We start from the raw sequence: 17,016 nt of genomic DNA on the forward strand, positions 1-17,016 counted from the left end.
TATCTAGTTTTCTACCTAGGTATTCGGATACTAGAGAGAAATTGGGATGACTATATAGGGTATATTGGGTGGGTAGGTGGGGTAGGGTGTTGTTGGGGTGACTAGTGAAAAGTCTGCAAAAACACCCCACAGTAGGTCGGTACGACGCAGCACTAGGGTCTCGTCGGAGGAATCAGAAGATGCGAAGCTTGCAGTTATATAGAGGCTTCGACAGCAAAGGACTCATAACCTGATAGAGAGATAATCCTGTACGACTACTCATGAAAAGGAGTGGACTGGAAAATCTTTTTATTGTGCGTGCTAAGAGAAAAGGAAGAAGAAGGAAAGCTAGCTAGACTAGACTAAAGTGCTAGGAGGTCACGTGTCTTCGCAACACATACCTATGTAGGTAGGGTCTATAAGCGGTCAGAATTAAGGCCAACATCCGGCCAACATCAGGCCAAATTAAGGCACTAAGGCCGCAATGCATTGCATTACATCCGAAAATAACACAGGCCGCGATGCCTCTGCATACCAGAATAATCCAATGCAAAGATTCAATACGTAAACCAGTATCCAGCCAGATCGATACCCAGGCTCGATTTAAATCCCTATAGGCAGTATATCGGGGATTCGGGCTCCAGACATCGGCGACTCCTCATGGCTATGACTAATCCCGGAGCCATTGGAAGAGGTTATAAAAGCACATCTCCCACAGTGACACCTCTTTACCCCAGAGCTGATTCAGTGATCTTCCTCATACCTTCCTCATATCCTCCTCTCACGTCCCATATCTGAATCCATTTTCATCATGTGTATGAAGGCTACCTGCTCGACCTGCAGTGAGTAGTACCATCTCTCCGTGGGAGTAGACAACCTCTGACTGATTACTATAGACAAGGCCTCCTGGTGGGGCTGTGGAAGCCACATCCCTTCGGTGATGGACTCGATCCCCGAGGCTGAGTGGTGCTCTTGCACTCCTCAGGTCGATAAGGATGGGAAGAAGTACCCTCCCAAGGCCGCCAAGGCCGATTGACTCTATGGCTGTGTGATTTGTTAAGAGCCAAGCGGAATGGAAGGTTGAATGCCATTATATGTTTCCCCAAAGATCAAGAAAACATTATGAAGGGCTCATTGCTATGAAGAATCTGGTGGATCTCAACTATATACTATATAACCGAATTGGGCATTTGAAAGGATTTCGGACGCGTAATCGAGAGTTGATATGTACAGTGACTGCACATAAGTATTTGCACCCCCCCCTTGGCCCAACATCGCTCACCGCCTACACCGCCTTCTTGATACGGATAGTGTTTATGAGTAAAGCCCTCAAACTGTAGATAAAACTGCTTTTTCGAGATAAATAGCCTAGATTATCATCTTTTTACCTCCTGGCACCATTCCCGGCATTTATATCTTGTTATTAGAGACAATTATGATATATGGGATTGTTTTTATGCCGGTAGAATATTACGTAATACTACGGGTGTGGGGCGGGGGTGCAAATACTTATGTCTACTGTATGTACTATGACTATCAATTGAAACAGATGTATAACGAATGATCGATCCAAGACAAATAAGAAAACAGAAGGCCAAGACATTCCATATGTAAGTCAAATGGAAGACAGACCACATGCACAGAGAGATGTGATATAGCATGCTTGTGGAAAGAGAGAAAGCAAATGGAACCCACGGTTTCCCCCAATATAACAAAAATGGGACCGGAACTGCGAGCATCAAATCAAAGAATGAATGCAAAACCACGATCTCAAGTTCAAGGACGTGCGGGCCGTTGCTTCTTTCGTGGTGCTGGCGGAGTGGGAGTGGGAGTTTTGGCTCGTTTTAGTGATGGCGCCGGTTGCGTTGCCAATGCTGCCGCTGTTCCTAACACTGCTGGCGGGCCACCTCCGGGAGATGCAGGAATCACCTGTGCAAAAGGTAGTGGTGCTGGCATAAAGCCCGGGGCTAAATCCGTCAGAAAACCCAGGTCACTCTTGTTCCAAGTGATATGTAGATTGCCCTGGTCATCTGGACATGTGGCAGTATAGCACATAAACCGGAGGAAGGGCCCTGAAAGGATTGCCCCAGGACGGCCGCTTGAGAGGTTTTGAATTTCCATGAGCTGGACCCTCATCCAGGGACCTCCCGCGAGTGGATGTGCGCCTAGGCAAGTAGCCATGGTGACATCAATCTCATACATCCTGCACGTTACCAGACCACCAGCAGTTTGCGCGACCTGATATCCCTGTAATGCTAGCTTTTTATGTCCTGAACTGATCAAATCTATGTATTGTCTAGGCATTCCCATAACGTCAGCACCGGTATCATGAACTACCTTGAGGCAGAACGTTGGGGGATTGGCACCCCGGACATCAGGTGAAACATCAACTAGATACTATAAGAAAGACAGAAGTTCGAAGTTAGAACAAAGGATTGAGTACAGAGGTTAATTCAGATGTACCTCATGTCCGCGTTGGAGGTTCCGTGGTGGGAATGCCCAAAGTATTCCCATGTTGACAGGACTGACACCCGAAAGCTGAACAAGACATAAATCAGAAAGGATCTTTTGTAGGCTAGTATGGTTGACTTACACCTTCCACCCACCAAGATCTGGTGGTATCATGGCTTTTGAGCATTCTCTTGTGGACATTCTCGTCGAACTTCTCGGGCGAATTGAGCTGCCTGCCTTCCGACCAATAGCTGACCATGCCACTCTTGAACGTCAATTTCTTACTTCTGTAAGATTCCATGAGGGCTCTGATATTGGGAAGTTGATCATCCGGATCCCCTTCCTCAACGACATGAGCTTCGATAATTTTCAATGTATCCAAGCGCTGAACGACGCCCCAGCTGAGCCCAGATGGTTCGGATTTGATCATGTCCTTGAAAGCTTTCTTTCTCTTCTGGTACATTTCCAATTTCACTTCGAAGATTTGGGGCATGATTCCATCATCGATCCGCTCCAAGCATCTCTCAATCTGGCCGTCGACATCGTCCTCATCGATATCAAGATCATTGGGATTCCAACCTTCTGGCACGTCTTTCATTTCGGTGATAGCCTCATCTCCCTCATGTCTCCAACGCTTTTGTCTGGGAGGAAGTTTAGGCGGGGGAGGTGGCGGCGCTGAATACTCATGGAACATGGCGTAATCCACATATTTCTTGAGCTCCTCTGGGTCGGTAGGCCAGCGAGCTGGGATTTGAGCGGAATGAGAGAAGAGTCCAGTGCTGCGACTCGTCGTACCTGAACTCTCAATCGCGGGAGCCTCAGGATCCTGAACTTCCGCAGGCTCTGAGGTCCCTCGTCTTTGGCGGCGAGTAGTAGGCATTTTCTCAAAAAGGAAGGTGACTGTGCGCGTGGTATGGAAGGGTGAGGCCGGACGGCTGAGAATGAGAAATATGCATTAAGATTGCGGCATATATGAAGATATTTGTAGTCAAGCAACTTGGGAGACTGAGTTATATCGAGACAAAGAAAAGGAAAACACAACAAATTGGAATGACCCGGTAGGAATGTATTTTGCGGCAGGCTTTTTTTCTGTAGAGAAAAAAGACCTCATCGAGACAGCCATCTCGGGAGATGCTATTTTTGGATTTCCAAAAGGCTCATGAACCCGAAAACAAAGGAAATCTGGGGGTTCGAGTACGCAAGTCATGAATGGAAGTGACTCGGCGCTGGAATATGGTCTGTCTGGAATCCAGCCCTGTGTTGCTTTCACGTTCTTTGTCTCATCTCTAGGTCCCTGGAAATGCTTCCTCCGATGGAAGGCTTGTGTTCAAAGAAGATATAGATGAACCGAGCGTATTTGACAAGGTCAATCTAGCAGGGAGTACATTTAAACAGAGCGCAATGGTCGACTGGGGGGAGTCTCTGAGACGGGTATGGTCTGTCTGCCAAAGCGCAGTCCACTTTAGTATCAAAGCCTGCTCGACTAGTAAGGGTATTCCTGCAGGAAGTGTCATGACACGAGGAAAATGAAGATTTGATCCACTGACAATGACGCACCTGCAAGTACATAGTCGAAAACTTTGCAAAGATCCACATACTCGCGCCTGCCGAGATGTCTTTGGGCCAAGGGATCCAGTTGATCAACCTTTTGTTTGGTGTAAGGCTGTACGGAGTAAATGGGAAGGTGATGACCGTGAAAGAACCGGCGACAAAGAGGCTGGACCTCTGATTTCAGTCGGCCAAAAACCCACTTGTAGTTTTGAGTTAGTTGATGGAGTGTAATAAGGCCGGTGCTGATGGTGAAAGAAAGAGGACCTCCATGCTGGCCAGGTGGGAAGTGGTTGTTTTCTTTGACACCGGGAAGGTTTCCATTGGGCTATCTGGTCATGGCCTCGGAGTAAATTAGGATCCCACGACCTCGATGCTGCAAAATGACCATTATATACACAAATTCTAGGAGCTACACAGACACAGGAATTAAGAACTATTCCATAAGGCATCAATTTCTAACCATATGCACCTTTATTCTTTCTCGATCATTTCCATACGTGAATATCATCTTGATCAATCACAAAAAAAAAAGCGCAGAAAGAACGGGGCAATTTTTCCGACCTAAAAAGCAAGGAACGGTCGTACTAACACGGGAGGGGATGACAGGAGTAAAAAAAGAAACCATGAAGAAAGGGTGAGAAAAAAAAGAACATGCCATTACATCACAATCTAAGCCTTGATCGCTGCGCCCAATGCACCACCACCGAACTGCTGGCCACCAGGTCGGCGATCGCCCTGGGGAATGCGGGCACCGCCACGACCACCGCCACGACCGCGGCCACCGCGGCCACCACGGGCACCGGGACCGTGTTCGCGCTGGAAGGCATTGGCCATACCCTGGGTGCGCTGCTCGAGGGTCTTCTCGTTGGACTCGAGAAGGCTGGTGGATTTGTCGGCCAGGGTGACAATCTGGGACTGGAGGCGGGAGAGCTCGACGCCCTTGCGGAAGATGATGGCGTCGTTGACCTGGTCAAGAGCGGCGGCGAGCTCTTCGTGCGAGATCATGCGGGAGATAATGGAGACGATCTTCTTAGGCTCGAGTTCGAACATGGTGGCCAGGGAAGAGATGGAGAGGCTGTCGTAGTAGGGGGCGTAGGTGAAGAGGTAAGTGCGCAGACCCTCCTCTTGGGTCTGGCGGGACAGCATAGCCTTGATCTTATCAGGCTGGGGCATGAGGTCCCAGATCTTGATAGCGGCAAAGGTGGCGGCGGAGAGCTTCCAGTCACCAGCGGCGAGAGCCTTGGCTCCAGCAATGACACCGTCGCGAGTGTTCTCGGGGGGACCGGTGAAGATCTGGCGCTCGTTGTAGTCCAACATGCGGCGGAAGGTCTTGGAGATCATGCGGCGGCGCAGTTCGGGAGTGGAAGAAGTCTGTGCCATCAAGGGCACCTCAAGCAAAGCACTGCTGGTGAGGTAAACGCACTCGAGCAACTCGAGGTTGATGTGCATGTGGAAGGGCAGCTGGCGCTGGCGTTCCAGACGCTCCTGCTCGGGGGAGACGGTGGAGTATCGTTGCATGATGATACCCTGAGCAAGAAGCTCCTTTTGACGGCCGGTACCGCAGATCTCACCAAGAGTGTTCTGAGCCTCATAGATGAGACCACCGCGGAAGGCACAAAGACCGATCTGGACAAGGGTACGGTTGAACAAGATCTGAGTGCTGACATCGAAAGTGGAGATGTTCTCAGTCAGGTGAGACATGAGCATCAAGTCGCGAGACTTGTAGTATTGGTCGTGCAGGGCGAGGAAGTAGATCTGGCACAGCATAGCACGGGCACGGGGAATGCCGTCGCTGTTGGCGAACATGTAATTGCAGATGGAAGCAACGAGACTCTGAATATCTCCAGGCTTGTAGCTGGCAGTGACGGCTGACTCGATAGTTGTGGGAACAGCCTTGTCCTTGGCTTGCTCAACAATGGCAATGACATTAGAGGGCTTGAAGTAGATGTGCTCCAATCGTCTGATGACCAATCTGTTCATGCTGTCCTGACCATTCTTATCGGCACCCTTGAGGCTCTCGATGTAAAGCTGCGAGCGAACAAGCGAAGAGTAGAGAGCCTGCTCGTCGGTAAGACGCTCGATGTACTCTGAGGTGTGGGGATCGATCTCGCGGAGACCCTTGGTGAGGCTGTCATCCAGGTGCTCCACGAGTGATACAACAGAGCCCGGAATGAGGAAAGTTTCACCCTCAGCAACAGTGGGTTGCTTCTCGTCATCCTCCCAGTCGTCAGCGGTCTCACTGACAAGGAATTGACGGTTCTCTTCCAGGACTGAAAGGAGGGCGGAGTATTCCTCGTTGGCGGCCTGCCATTGCTCACTTGACATGTAGGTGGCGTTGGATGTGGCTGTGAGATCGAAGCGGGTGGAGATCAGGGTCATGTAGGTGCGGATGCGTTGGTAGGGAGTAGTGGCAACCTCGAGGAGCTTCTGCATGGTGCGGATCTGGTCGGCACGGTCGGTGTTCTTCTTTCCGCGGGACTCAACAATAACACGGAGGTGCTTGAGGATGCTCTCGGGAGTGTACTGAAGAGTCTTGCCACCACGGCCAACTGTAGCGAAACCATCATCCTCAGCACCGGCGGCGGCGGCGGCGGCGAAGTTCGCGATCTTCTCGACCTTGGTGGGCTTGGGGGCAGGAGCAGGGGCGGGCTTCTCCTCAACTTCATCGGCCATGAAGGCATCCTTGTTGGCACGGTACTTCTCGACCAGGGTGGCGTACTCCTTGTTGTTCTTCTTGATCTTCTGCTTGACGGCGTTGAAACCCTTGCTGTTGCTAGCGTTCATCTTCTTGCCAGAGGCCTTCTGCTTGGTGGCGGTCTCGTTGGTGAAATCTTCGAGTTCGGCAACGGCCTGAATGTAGACCTTGGGGGTGGGACCGGTAATCTTCAGCATCTGGCGGTTCAGGTTATCGAACTCTGTGTGTGAATCATGTCAGTGGATGCCGTTCCCAGACTCCTCATTTCCCCTAAGTCTTCAGTCCCCGTATGTGGCATGTAGACTCACCAGTGGCGATAACAGCCCAGTCGTTGATCTTCTCGGCGTTGTCAATCAGGCGGATGGTGCTCTCGAGACCCTCGAGACGCTTGTCCTTGGCTGACTTGACGATTGTGACCTTCTCCTCCTCCTCACTCTCCTCGCTGTCGGAATCATCGTGCAAGAACTTAGAGGCACCGGTGCGGGTGTCCTCCTCCTCATCGCTGTCGGTACCAGAGCCGGAGTCAGACTCTTCCTCGGAAGACTCATCTTCGCTGCCGGAGCCGGATTGGTAGACCTCCTCCTCCTCATCAGACGAGCTGTCGCTGTCGCTGCCGCTGCCGTAGAAGAAACGCGACGCCATGTTTGCGGATTACGGTTTCTGTGATTGAAATGGCGATCCGAAAGCTGAAAAATCAGGTCGTCGGCGACACAAAGTTGAAGTTCCCGTAGTTGAGAGCCACACACGAAATTTAAGCGAGGGGCTGACTAAACCTAATCAGGCATAGCCCAGAACAAAGAAACAGCGACCACTGTTTTTATACTTCGTCTTTTGCTCAATCGGCTTTGTTACTATTATTCCTACTGTGAATCAGCTCTCGGATATTTGACGCCAGATACGAAAACATTCAGAGCGACTGAGAATGGGACAAAAACGAGAGACTGATTCCTCTCCACGAAGAGCGAAGGCCTGACCGATCAGGCAACCAGGGGGCAAACAAGGTCCATCCATGGAAAGCGCGACAAGGACATAGGACTCGACTCATGGACCCAGATGATCCACGCGCTTGTGGTTCAATTCCCATCTCGGTCTCGAATGTGTACAAAGAAGAACGAGGATGAGAATCCCGTGAAACAATCAACATGCCGCAGACACCGCGAGAAACGACCGCAAGTTTTACGCCCGACGAAGACCAGGAAAAGAAAAGAAATGGAATCAACATCCTCAGGAAAAGTCAATTGATCAAGACAGAGTTACGTGGAGAAAAGAGTATGGATGAGATCGTTCGTTCATGCTCCATCCAGGCTATGCTGAGAAAGAAAATTTCACAAGAAAGGCAGCCAGATATGCCGAAGCCCTGCCTAAGAGAAGAAGAAAGAAATTGCAGAACATAATTTGGATCGTAACACAGCAAGAAACGTAATCAGACGCAATGAAACAGACATAATGCGGGGAGTGATCTTTGCAGCGAAGCATTTGGCCACTGATGGGCACAGCTCGCGGTGTGCGAGCGTGCGGATCGATCTACCGCTAGCAATGCAGATCGTGTATCAGCAGTCCGAGACCATCGTAGACCGCGTGGAACCGCTGACGGGTCTTTTGCGACTCGTACTTACAAGAGTCGGCTAGATAAGAACAGATTGGCTGGCGAGGAATGGGTCAGTGCAGCAAGCCTTCCAAACACAACGCCCTGGGCTCATTTGACACTTGGCCGGGGAGAAAGAGTATCATATATCGGGTTTGCTAGCTCTCAAATGATAGTGAAGAATGTGCACATCGGAGGCTCTTTTATCCTACCGCCCTAGTGCCATTGGTTCTGACCCATGTATCCTTCGGTCAGCACACCATCCTCGAGAGTGCGGATGAAATCCCGATTGCGTTGGTTCCCACCACTTGTTCGACTCCCACGGCGCCGTTGATTGGCGTTAGCATCGACGTACCCATCAGGAGGAGGTGGATAGTATGCAGGGCTAGGTTGCAATCGAATCGGCGCGTTGGGATCCAGGTGGCTAGCAACTCGTTGGATGGTAGTTGGGATTCCTCCATTAGGGTCCATAGTGGATGCTCGTTGACGGCCTGCTCGAGTAGTCGCTTGTGCGTAAAGACTCTGGGGAGGCATCTGGTTGTTTGGCATCATTCCCATCTGATGACCGTAGCCTGGTGGCTGCTGACTAGGGTATGGAGGAGGCGGTGCCGCTTGTTGGTACATCCCGTTGTACATAGGGGGGCTGGAGGCGGGGCTTGAGGCGGCGTGTGGAATTGATTCATTTGCGCGGCATATGCATTTTGCGCATGCGCAGCCTGAGCTGCTCTCTGTTTGCTAGCAGCCTCAGCCTGCTGTTGTTGCTGAACACCCGGAGCAGGCTTAGTGGCCGTTGAATACTTGAGATTCATTGGTGGCATAAAGGGACCAGTAAACTTTTGCTGGGTGATGAATGGATGTAGCTTGGCTTGTTGGGGAGACCACCGCTCGAGAGGGTTGGTTGACAGGAGACCCCGCACGAAGTCGATGAAAGCAATCCGATTGTTCAGTTCTGCGATTATTAGTCAAGTCTCGAGCAAGACAAAGAAAAACAAAGGAGAAAACCCACCTCGGTCGATTTCTGCTTGCTTCATGTTCTTCCGGGGCATCGGGTAACTGCGAATAATCTCTTCCAGTGTCGACGCAGAGAAATACTTCTTGCTTGGCTGTTCCTTTGTGTTGTGCTCCCGGGAATACTGCTCTAAGCTTTTGAGGCGGTAGGTCTTTCTTCCGAACTCATCTTGTGTCTTTTCAAAGAATTCTCCAGACTGCTTGCCCATCTCCAGCATCCACGTTGGCGGGATACCCAGCATCTCAACAATCCGACATACTTGATTATACTCCGATGAACCAGGGAACAGAGGGAGACCTAAAAAGAGCTCCACGACGATACAGCCAAGAGACCACATGTCAATCGCAGAGGAATATCTAGGGAAACATTAGGCAAGTGCAGGACGAAGGAGATTGATATACATACGGAAGACCTAACAATACTTCAGGAGAACGGTAAAACCGCGATTGAATGTAAGTGTAGACTGTCTGGCGTTCATCACAGGCAGAGCCGAAATCAATGACCTTGATGATCGGGCTCTCGAGGCTATGAATGGTCAGAAGTGGATCCTAACGATAAGTAACAAATACTGACTTCTTAAGGAGGATGTTTTCCGGCTTTAGATCACAATGGATCAAGTGCGCCTTGTTTAGCAAGCTCAGGGCGTTCAACAATTGCTGGGCAAACACACGGACAAGAGTAGTGCTCAATCCACGGAATTGATTTTGCTTGATCAATTCGTATAGATTAACACTGAGCAATTCGAATGCAAGACACAAGTGCTGGCGATGAATAAATGTGTCCTTGAGACGAAGCAGGTGATGGTCGTCATTCTTGTCATATTTGCTGTTGAGCTGTGGGAAATTAGCAGGCGTTTAATTGTGGATGGTGCAAGCATATAGCATACCAGATCCAACACGGAAACTTCCATCATGCTCTGATTGAAGTACGCAGTCTTGTTTTTGATCACTTTGACGGCTACTACTTCTCCGGTCTTCAAATTTTGACATTTCACAACTTGGCCGAAGGTACCTTGGCCTAGGACATCAAGAATGAGGTATCGGTTCCTAAACAGAAATGATTGTCAGTTCCATGGTCAGCAATTCGGGATTGAATGAGGGCATACTTGTGGCCAGCTTCCTCGCTTCCAAGAATATCGTTGACATAGAGGATATAATCACTATCCTCATTGTCGTATCCATCGTTCTTGACGCCTTTGCTGGGCTTGGTTAATACTCGCCGCGGGTTTCTCGAAGACTCATAGTTGAATCCGGGGTTGCATATGCGGTAGGTGGCCGGGAGGTGGGTTGTCAATGATTGAAGTGGCTGCCAGAATGGGTTAGCTTGATTACAAGGGCAGTTGGGGTTTCTGATCACTTACACTGATGAATCCGCCCTCTGGGTTGGCACGCCGATATGCAGGTTGTACATTCGTGCGCGGATGTAGTTCTTGCACAGACTGGATCTTTTGGAACTTGGGCACAGGACCTCGACCGGGTATTAGAGGGGTTTGAGATGGCAAAGAACCGGATCGCGGTGATCGCGATCCTTGACCAAAGCCTGGACTCATGTGTGAGGAAGCTGATGGCGGGTAGTATTGGTCTGGGCTAAGGTCTCCGGATTGAAGTGGAGGTAGTCTAGGTGGACGGTTGGCTATCCAGTTATTAGCAAACACTCAAAGAGTCAGTAAGTGACTGAAATCAAGCTCACATGGAGGGGATTGATATGCTTGTGGTGGAGATGCATATTCAGGCTTCGCAGGTGACCGCCGGGAAGCACTCTGGGGTGCGGATGGGAATCCATAAGAGCCCTGGGACTTGCCAGGACTTGTGGGGTACGACATCGGCGGCGAAAGAACATTCCCCGGGGAGTACCTTCGGGCAGCTGATGATTCCTCTGCTTGGTTCAAGAATTGAGACGATGCGCGATTGTGGTTTGGCCTCGAGGGGTACTTCGCCCGGTTGTACGGGTCGGCGTCCTCCATGGTGGTATCCGCATCGGTGACATAATCCCGAGTACGTGGCGTGGCGGTGGGGGAGGAAGCCATGGATACGGTTTTGGAGTTTGTGCCGGCTGAAGGGGGGTTGGATGTCGTGCCAGGAGTTTGGAAGGTCTCGTACGTATATCCGACGGGCGGCTGTGATTGTGGTGGCTGCCCGTATTTCGAGCCCAGTTGCTGAGGATGAGACGCCAACCCAGTATTGAACTGCGAAGGATGACCCATCAAAGGATCTTGGTAAGGCTGCCACCCAGGATCCATTTTTCAAATTCCTTGTGCAAACGACCGGCGACAGTCGAAGCCCCTGTCGTTAGAAGCACTGCGATCAGGGTCCGTGGGATGCCAGCGGGGACGGCACTCGGAATGCGACCGCAGGTGTGTGGCGGGTGTGGACGCAATTCGAGAAACAGGAGATAAACAGTAGGGAATTGGCGTTAAAATAAGATCGTTCTATACTTCATCATTTGAGGAATTGTTGGTGAAGACAAGTTCGAAGGGAAGAGGGGGGCGGTCGCAATTTGGTTGCGACGCAGTAGACGTAGGCGCGGCTGGGTATTCAGCCAAGTCAAGAGAACTGTGTTGGGGCCCGGTGAAAACGGGGAACCAACGAGGACAAGGATGGCATCAACAAGTAGAACTTAGAATGAACGGTCCATCAGCGCACAGAGATATACGGAGACACAAGAGATCGGGAAGAGGGGAAAGACAAGACATCTAGAGAAGGGGAGGTTAAACCTTGCTCGCCAATTTGGAATTCAACATTTATTGTGGGCTCTATAAAGGGATATTCTATCTCCAACTAAGGAGCCATACTGTAATATATATTCCCTACCAAGAGACCGATTCAACCTGGTGATCCTCTTCGCATCCTGGGCATCGTAATGGATTGTGGTCTCCTTGGCGACATGACTCTTTCGTATGATCGACGCTTCATTGCATACCCAACTGTCCGAGCCTAATAGGGCTCTCTCTCTGGTGCTAACTGGTCAGTTCCCACTGCGTAGGGCTCTACAGATCTATCCCGATGTCCTGATCAGAATCGAACAGCATCGTCATGGAGTCTTATAGAGGCTGATGCTGCGACGTCATCGATTCCACAGCGGGCAGGTCGGGAAGCATAGAGCATGAAGAACGAATGAGTGAAATTCATGATTTTATGTGATGAGATAAGGGGTAGTACACATGTGAATTTGGAGCAACAGTGTAAACACCATCATACAATAATCATAACAAAACTATCTCCAGGTAGCTGCCCAGCTTCTCACCTGCGCCTGAGCGAGTAAGACAGATTACTTAATCGCCCGCCAGTCACCTGTCAATTCACGTGAGCGGTGTCCCAGGCGGTGAGCAATTATGCCATTGCCTCCGATAAAGATCTAGATTGGATTGGATTCTATTCATCTGGACTCATTGCTGCCTGTGGTATTGTGCTATTATCTTTGCTCTTTGGGGATTCATCATGATTTCACTTGCTTAGAGTGGGTTGTTTTAGTCTCTCACTCCTTCTTCTCACTTCATACAATCTTTATTTGGACAACAGCCACTATGACCACAAACGACGAGGCGAGCCGCCTGCGAGATCTCCAGGCGGATGTCCGCAACCAGGATGATCTCGAAAGAGATATCACTCGTCAAGTATGATCACACTCTCATTTAGCCATGGAATTTGGCTCACGACTATCCCTTTTTAGGCCGATAAAGCTCTAGCCGACAAGGCGGAGGAGAATGACATCAAGCGGCTTGAGAAGGCCCTTGTTGACCGGGAGTGAGAGCAAGCAACCTTCCCGCGCTATTACTGCATTGCTAATTAACCTTCTAGACGAGTCGATTCTCAAATTCGCCAATCGCGCCACCGCCTAACACAACCTGTCGGGGCCGCCACTCGCCGTCGGCTCGAGAATGAGCTGGAAAGGCTGCAGATCTGTAAGACAGATCTGGGGAAAGACTTGAGAGATATACAACAGCGCATCGATGAAAGGCGCGAGTCGCAAGGGAATGCGACGGTGGCGCATGGCTCAGGGCGGCTGGCGAATGAGTCTCGCCGGGACTACCTCCTGCGAACCGGCAAAATCACTCCATTCGCATCAATGCAAGAGGGTACCAGAGATGGACCACTTGCCAATCTTCATGATGCACTCGTTGATACTGAGGATCAACAGAAGGAGGAGGAGGAGCGCGAACAGGCCAAACATCTGCCAGCCGCATCTCACAGGGATCTTGCGCGCCCAGACTTTGGTTTTGACGAAGTTAGCAGGACCAAACGTAGAAAGGCGGATCGGCAGGTTTCTTCAGAGGCAGAATCCTCAGCAAGCTATGTTGCCTCGGAAGAGGCTGACGTTACATCTGAGGATGAGGAGTTCATACCCGACACCCTTCCTGACACCAAGTCAAGTCGCAAGCGAAAGCAAGGAAAAGCAAAAAATGAACTCGAAGATCTGAGTGGACTCGACGATGGAAACGAGGTAATCTATCAGACACGTGTCCGAGAATGGATCAGTCGAAGAAGCTCTGCTCGACGACAAACTGGTAGTCCTTCTATCGAAGATGACCCGAATGAAGAAGAGTGGCTCAAGCCACATCCCACTGAACCAGCAATGGAACTCGATAATGGCCTGCGAGTCCCTGGAGACATCAGCCGCTTTCTATTTCCCTACCAGAAAACGGGAGTTCAATGGCTGTGGGAATTACACCAGCAAACCGTTGGTGGGATAATCGGAGACGAGATGGGACTGGGGAAAACGATCCAGGCGATCTCCTATCTTGCGGCACTGCATCATAGCAACATGCTCACCAAGCCTGCTATCATTGTCTGCCCTGCAACTCTTATGAAACAATGGGTCAATGAATTTCATCGCTGGTGGCCGCCCTTTCGTGTTTCCATCCTACACTCATCGGGTAGTGGTATGATCAATCTTGGGAAGGAAAGCAGCCGGGAAAAAGCGCTTTCGTCAGAAATGATGGACAGTCGTAGTTCACGTCACCTATCTGCCGGTCAAAAAGCAGCTAAAAAAATCATCAAGCGAGTCACCGAGGAGGGACATGTCCTTGTAACCACCTACTCTGGACTGCAGTCCTATGCAGATGCCCTCGTTGATGTTGAATGGAGCTGCGCTATCCTTGATGAAGGTCATAAAATTCGCAATCCAGATGCTGGTATTACGTTCAGCTGCAAGGAACTCCGCACTCCTCATCGCATCATTCTCTCAGGAACCCCAATGCAGAATAGCTTGGTGGATCTTTGGTCCCTTTTTGATTTCGTGTTTCCAATGCGCTTAGGAAACCTCGTTACATTCAAAAATCAGTTTGAGATTCCCATCCGTCAGGGTGGCTACGCATCTGCATCAAACCTTCAAGTGCAGACAGCTGCGAAATGTGCAGAGACTCTGAAAGATGCCATCAGTCCCTATCTGCTCCAGCGCTTCAAAGCCGATGTTACATCTGACCTGCCGCAGAAAAGCGAGCAGGTGATTTTCTGCAAACTGACCCAATTGCAGCGTACCATCTACCAGAGGTTCCTCGGCTCGGATGACATGAAGTCCATCATACGAGGGAAAAGGAATTCGCTGTATGGTATTGATATTTTGCGCAAAATCAGCAATCATCCAGACCTAGCAGACCACACTTTGCGCTCTCATGACGCGGACTACGGTGATGCAGAGCGGTCTGGAAAGATGCAGGTTCTGAAGGGCTTGCTTGAGGTCTGGAGAGACACAGGCCACAAAACCCTGCTTTTCACCCAGGGCCGTCTGATGCTGGACATCATCGAGAAATTCCTTGGCATTCTGGGCGGGTTCAACTACCGCCGAATGGACGGATCTACCCCGATTAAGGAACGTCAGCCTCTGGTTGACACATTCAACAATGACCCTGATATCCATGTCTTCTTGCTCACCACGCGTGTGGGCGGGATCGGTGTCAATCTGACAGGTGCTGACCGTGTCATTATTTACGATCCCGACTGGAATCCATCGACCGACCTGCAGGCGCGAGAGCGCGCATGGCGTTTAGGTCAAAAGCGTGATGTGACTATCTTCCGTCTTATGACCAAAGGCACTATCGAAGAGAAGATCTATCACCGTCAGATATTCAAACAATTTATGACAAATAAAATCACCCGTGATCCCCATCAGCGAGAAGGTTTCGAGCTGAGTGATCTTTATGATCTGTTCACTCTGACAGACGAAAATGACAACGAGCTAGAGACGACAAGATTGTTCAAAAACGCCGAAGTCACATATCAGGAAGAAGGCAAAGATCCCCGAGGCAGCAAGAATAAGCTTGTCCCGACTCCCAGGAAGGAAGATGGTATCAATGATATCCATGGTGTTGCCAATGTTGAAGAGTTCCAAAACATTACAGAAGAGGAGAAAAACGCCAAAACCTCCGAAGACCGTATCATGCACGGCATTTTTGCACGTTCTGGCGTCCACTCTGCACTTGAACACGACCAAATTGTAAATGGCAAGCGGGTCGTTCGTGCAGATCCCAAAATGATTGAAGCCGAAGCTCGTCGCGTCGCCAACGAAGCCGCTGAAGAGCTTCGCAAAGCCGAAGAGACTGCCCGAGCCCTCCCGATTGGACTTCCTACGTGGACGGGTCGTTTCGGTATGGGGGGTCGGGAAGATCCACGGGCTGGTGGCAGCTCCGCCCGACCTGCTGGGGCAGGACCTTCATCCTCAGACCTGTTAGCTAGGCTTAACCCTGCTGCTGCCGGACAGAGAACTCCTGACACCAACGCTTCATCAGCGCGTATGCCACGCGGCAAAGACTTTGTTCCTTTAATCTGTAATTACCTTGCCTCTCAGCGCGGGCCAACTTTCTCGCAGTCGATTGTTGAACATTTCAATCCTTACTGCTCCAATCCCCAGCGAGTTGCTGAGTTTCAAGAGTCATTGAAGAAGGTTGCGACATTGAAACATGGTCGCGATCGTCGAGGCCGGTGGACTCTGAAGCCTGAATTTGCCCGAAATGCCAATACTCGGGGACAGTGAGGGAACCATAAATGTGATCAGAGTGTGTCTCTCCTATAATAGGAGATTTATGTAAGATAGTGGGTTTCACGATGTGATGAGGAATGATAATAACAATACAGATACCCTGCTTCTATCCAATTGCATAATATCTTCATACAACAGACATCAATGAATATACATAATGTCACTCTCCGTACTCCGTACGCTGCTTATTTGTACTGCGTGCAGGGGATGTATCCACTAGGGCACATGCTTAAAACGCCCCAACCCTAGCCAGGGTCTTTAGCGCGGTTATTCTTTAGCGACAAACTGCTCAAGCCACTGCTGTACGCCAAGTATCAAAGAGTGTTGTATAGTACCCCATACCTCGCAAAAGAAAGGGGTGAAATGCAATGCTATTAATATTTCCAACAGGCTTCAACTTCAATAATCCCAGTGGGCCATGTTCTATTTCTGTTAGGACCACAAATTATCTCGCAATCGGACAACATCAGAAGGGAGGGTTTCGCGCGCGCCAAAGGGGCAAGAGATTTTCAGTGTCGCAACGACTGGATATTCATGGAGTCAGTCGGGCAGGATTCAGGGGAACAGCTCCACGGCATCTTGGCATCGTTTATTTTCTTTTCCTTTGTTTACTTCAGCCCAAGTCTCTTTATCCCGATCAGATTGCTTAATGAACTCATCTGTGAAACAAGAATCCTGTTATCTCCTTGTACAAGCCAATACTAAAGGTAAAATGTGTCTTTGACATCACGAATTGATGTCGTATGTTGTACGGAGTAGACAGTGCCATCA

General features: G+C 50.0%; 5 protein-coding genes across 5 annotated transcripts; 2 read left to right on the top strand and 3 right to left on the bottom strand.

Moving 5' to 3' along the window:
• Positions 1–790: 790 nt before the first annotated feature.
• N7457_003360 (uncharacterized protein) lies at positions 791–1,015 on the top strand (the record flags this gene model as incomplete). The annotated part of the gene is made up of 2 exons (XM_057174405.1): positions 791–821; positions 876–1,015. The coding sequence occupies 2 exons, from the start codon at positions 791–793 to the stop codon at positions 1,013–1,015; spliced, it is 171 nt and encodes a 56-aa protein (XP_057034556.1).
• Positions 1,016–1,755: 740 nt separating this feature from the next.
• On the bottom strand, positions 1,756–3,310 carry N7457_003361 (uncharacterized protein; the record flags this gene model as incomplete). Its single annotated transcript, XM_057174406.1, has 3 exons — positions 1,756–2,376; positions 2,443–2,517; positions 2,573–3,310. 3 exons carry the CDS (start codon positions 3,308–3,310, stop codon positions 1,756–1,758), a joined length of 1,434 nt encoding a protein of 477 aa, XP_057034557.1.
• A 1,340-nt stretch (positions 3,311–4,650) lies between these two features.
• Positions 4,651–7,318, bottom strand: nip1 (translation initiation factor eIF3 core subunit c; the record flags this gene model as incomplete). The annotated part of the gene is made up of 2 exons (XM_057174407.1): positions 4,651–6,896; positions 6,985–7,318. The coding sequence occupies 2 exons, from the start codon at positions 7,316–7,318 to the stop codon at positions 4,651–4,653; spliced, it is 2,580 nt and encodes an 859-aa protein (XP_057034558.1).
• Positions 7,319–8,477: 1,159 nt separating this feature from the next.
• N7457_003363 (putative protein kinase Yak1) lies at positions 8,478–11,509 on the bottom strand (the record flags this gene model as incomplete). The annotated part of the gene is made up of 9 exons (XM_057174408.1): positions 8,478–8,916; positions 8,973–9,210; positions 9,268–9,626; positions 9,676–9,795; positions 9,844–10,103; positions 10,157–10,316; positions 10,376–10,575; positions 10,631–10,902; positions 10,960–11,509. 9 exons carry the CDS (start codon positions 11,507–11,509, stop codon positions 8,478–8,480), a joined length of 2,598 nt encoding a protein of 865 aa, XP_057034559.1.
• A 1,284-nt stretch (positions 11,510–12,793) lies between these two features.
• Positions 12,794–16,239, top strand: N7457_003364 (DNA-dependent ATPase RAD26; the record flags this gene model as incomplete). The annotated part of the gene is made up of 3 exons (XM_057174409.1): positions 12,794–12,883; positions 12,940–13,013; positions 13,068–16,239. 3 exons carry the CDS (start codon positions 12,794–12,796, stop codon positions 16,237–16,239), a joined length of 3,336 nt encoding a protein of 1,111 aa, XP_057034560.1.
• Between the last annotated feature and the right edge of the window lie 777 nt (positions 16,240–17,016).

Source organism: Penicillium paradoxum (assembly GCF_028828445.1).
Source record: "Penicillium paradoxum strain IBT 22861 chromosome Unknown utg000003l_segment0_segment0, whole genome shotgun sequence".
NCBI lineage: Eukaryota > Fungi > Ascomycota > Eurotiomycetes > Eurotiales > Aspergillaceae > Penicillium > Penicillium paradoxum.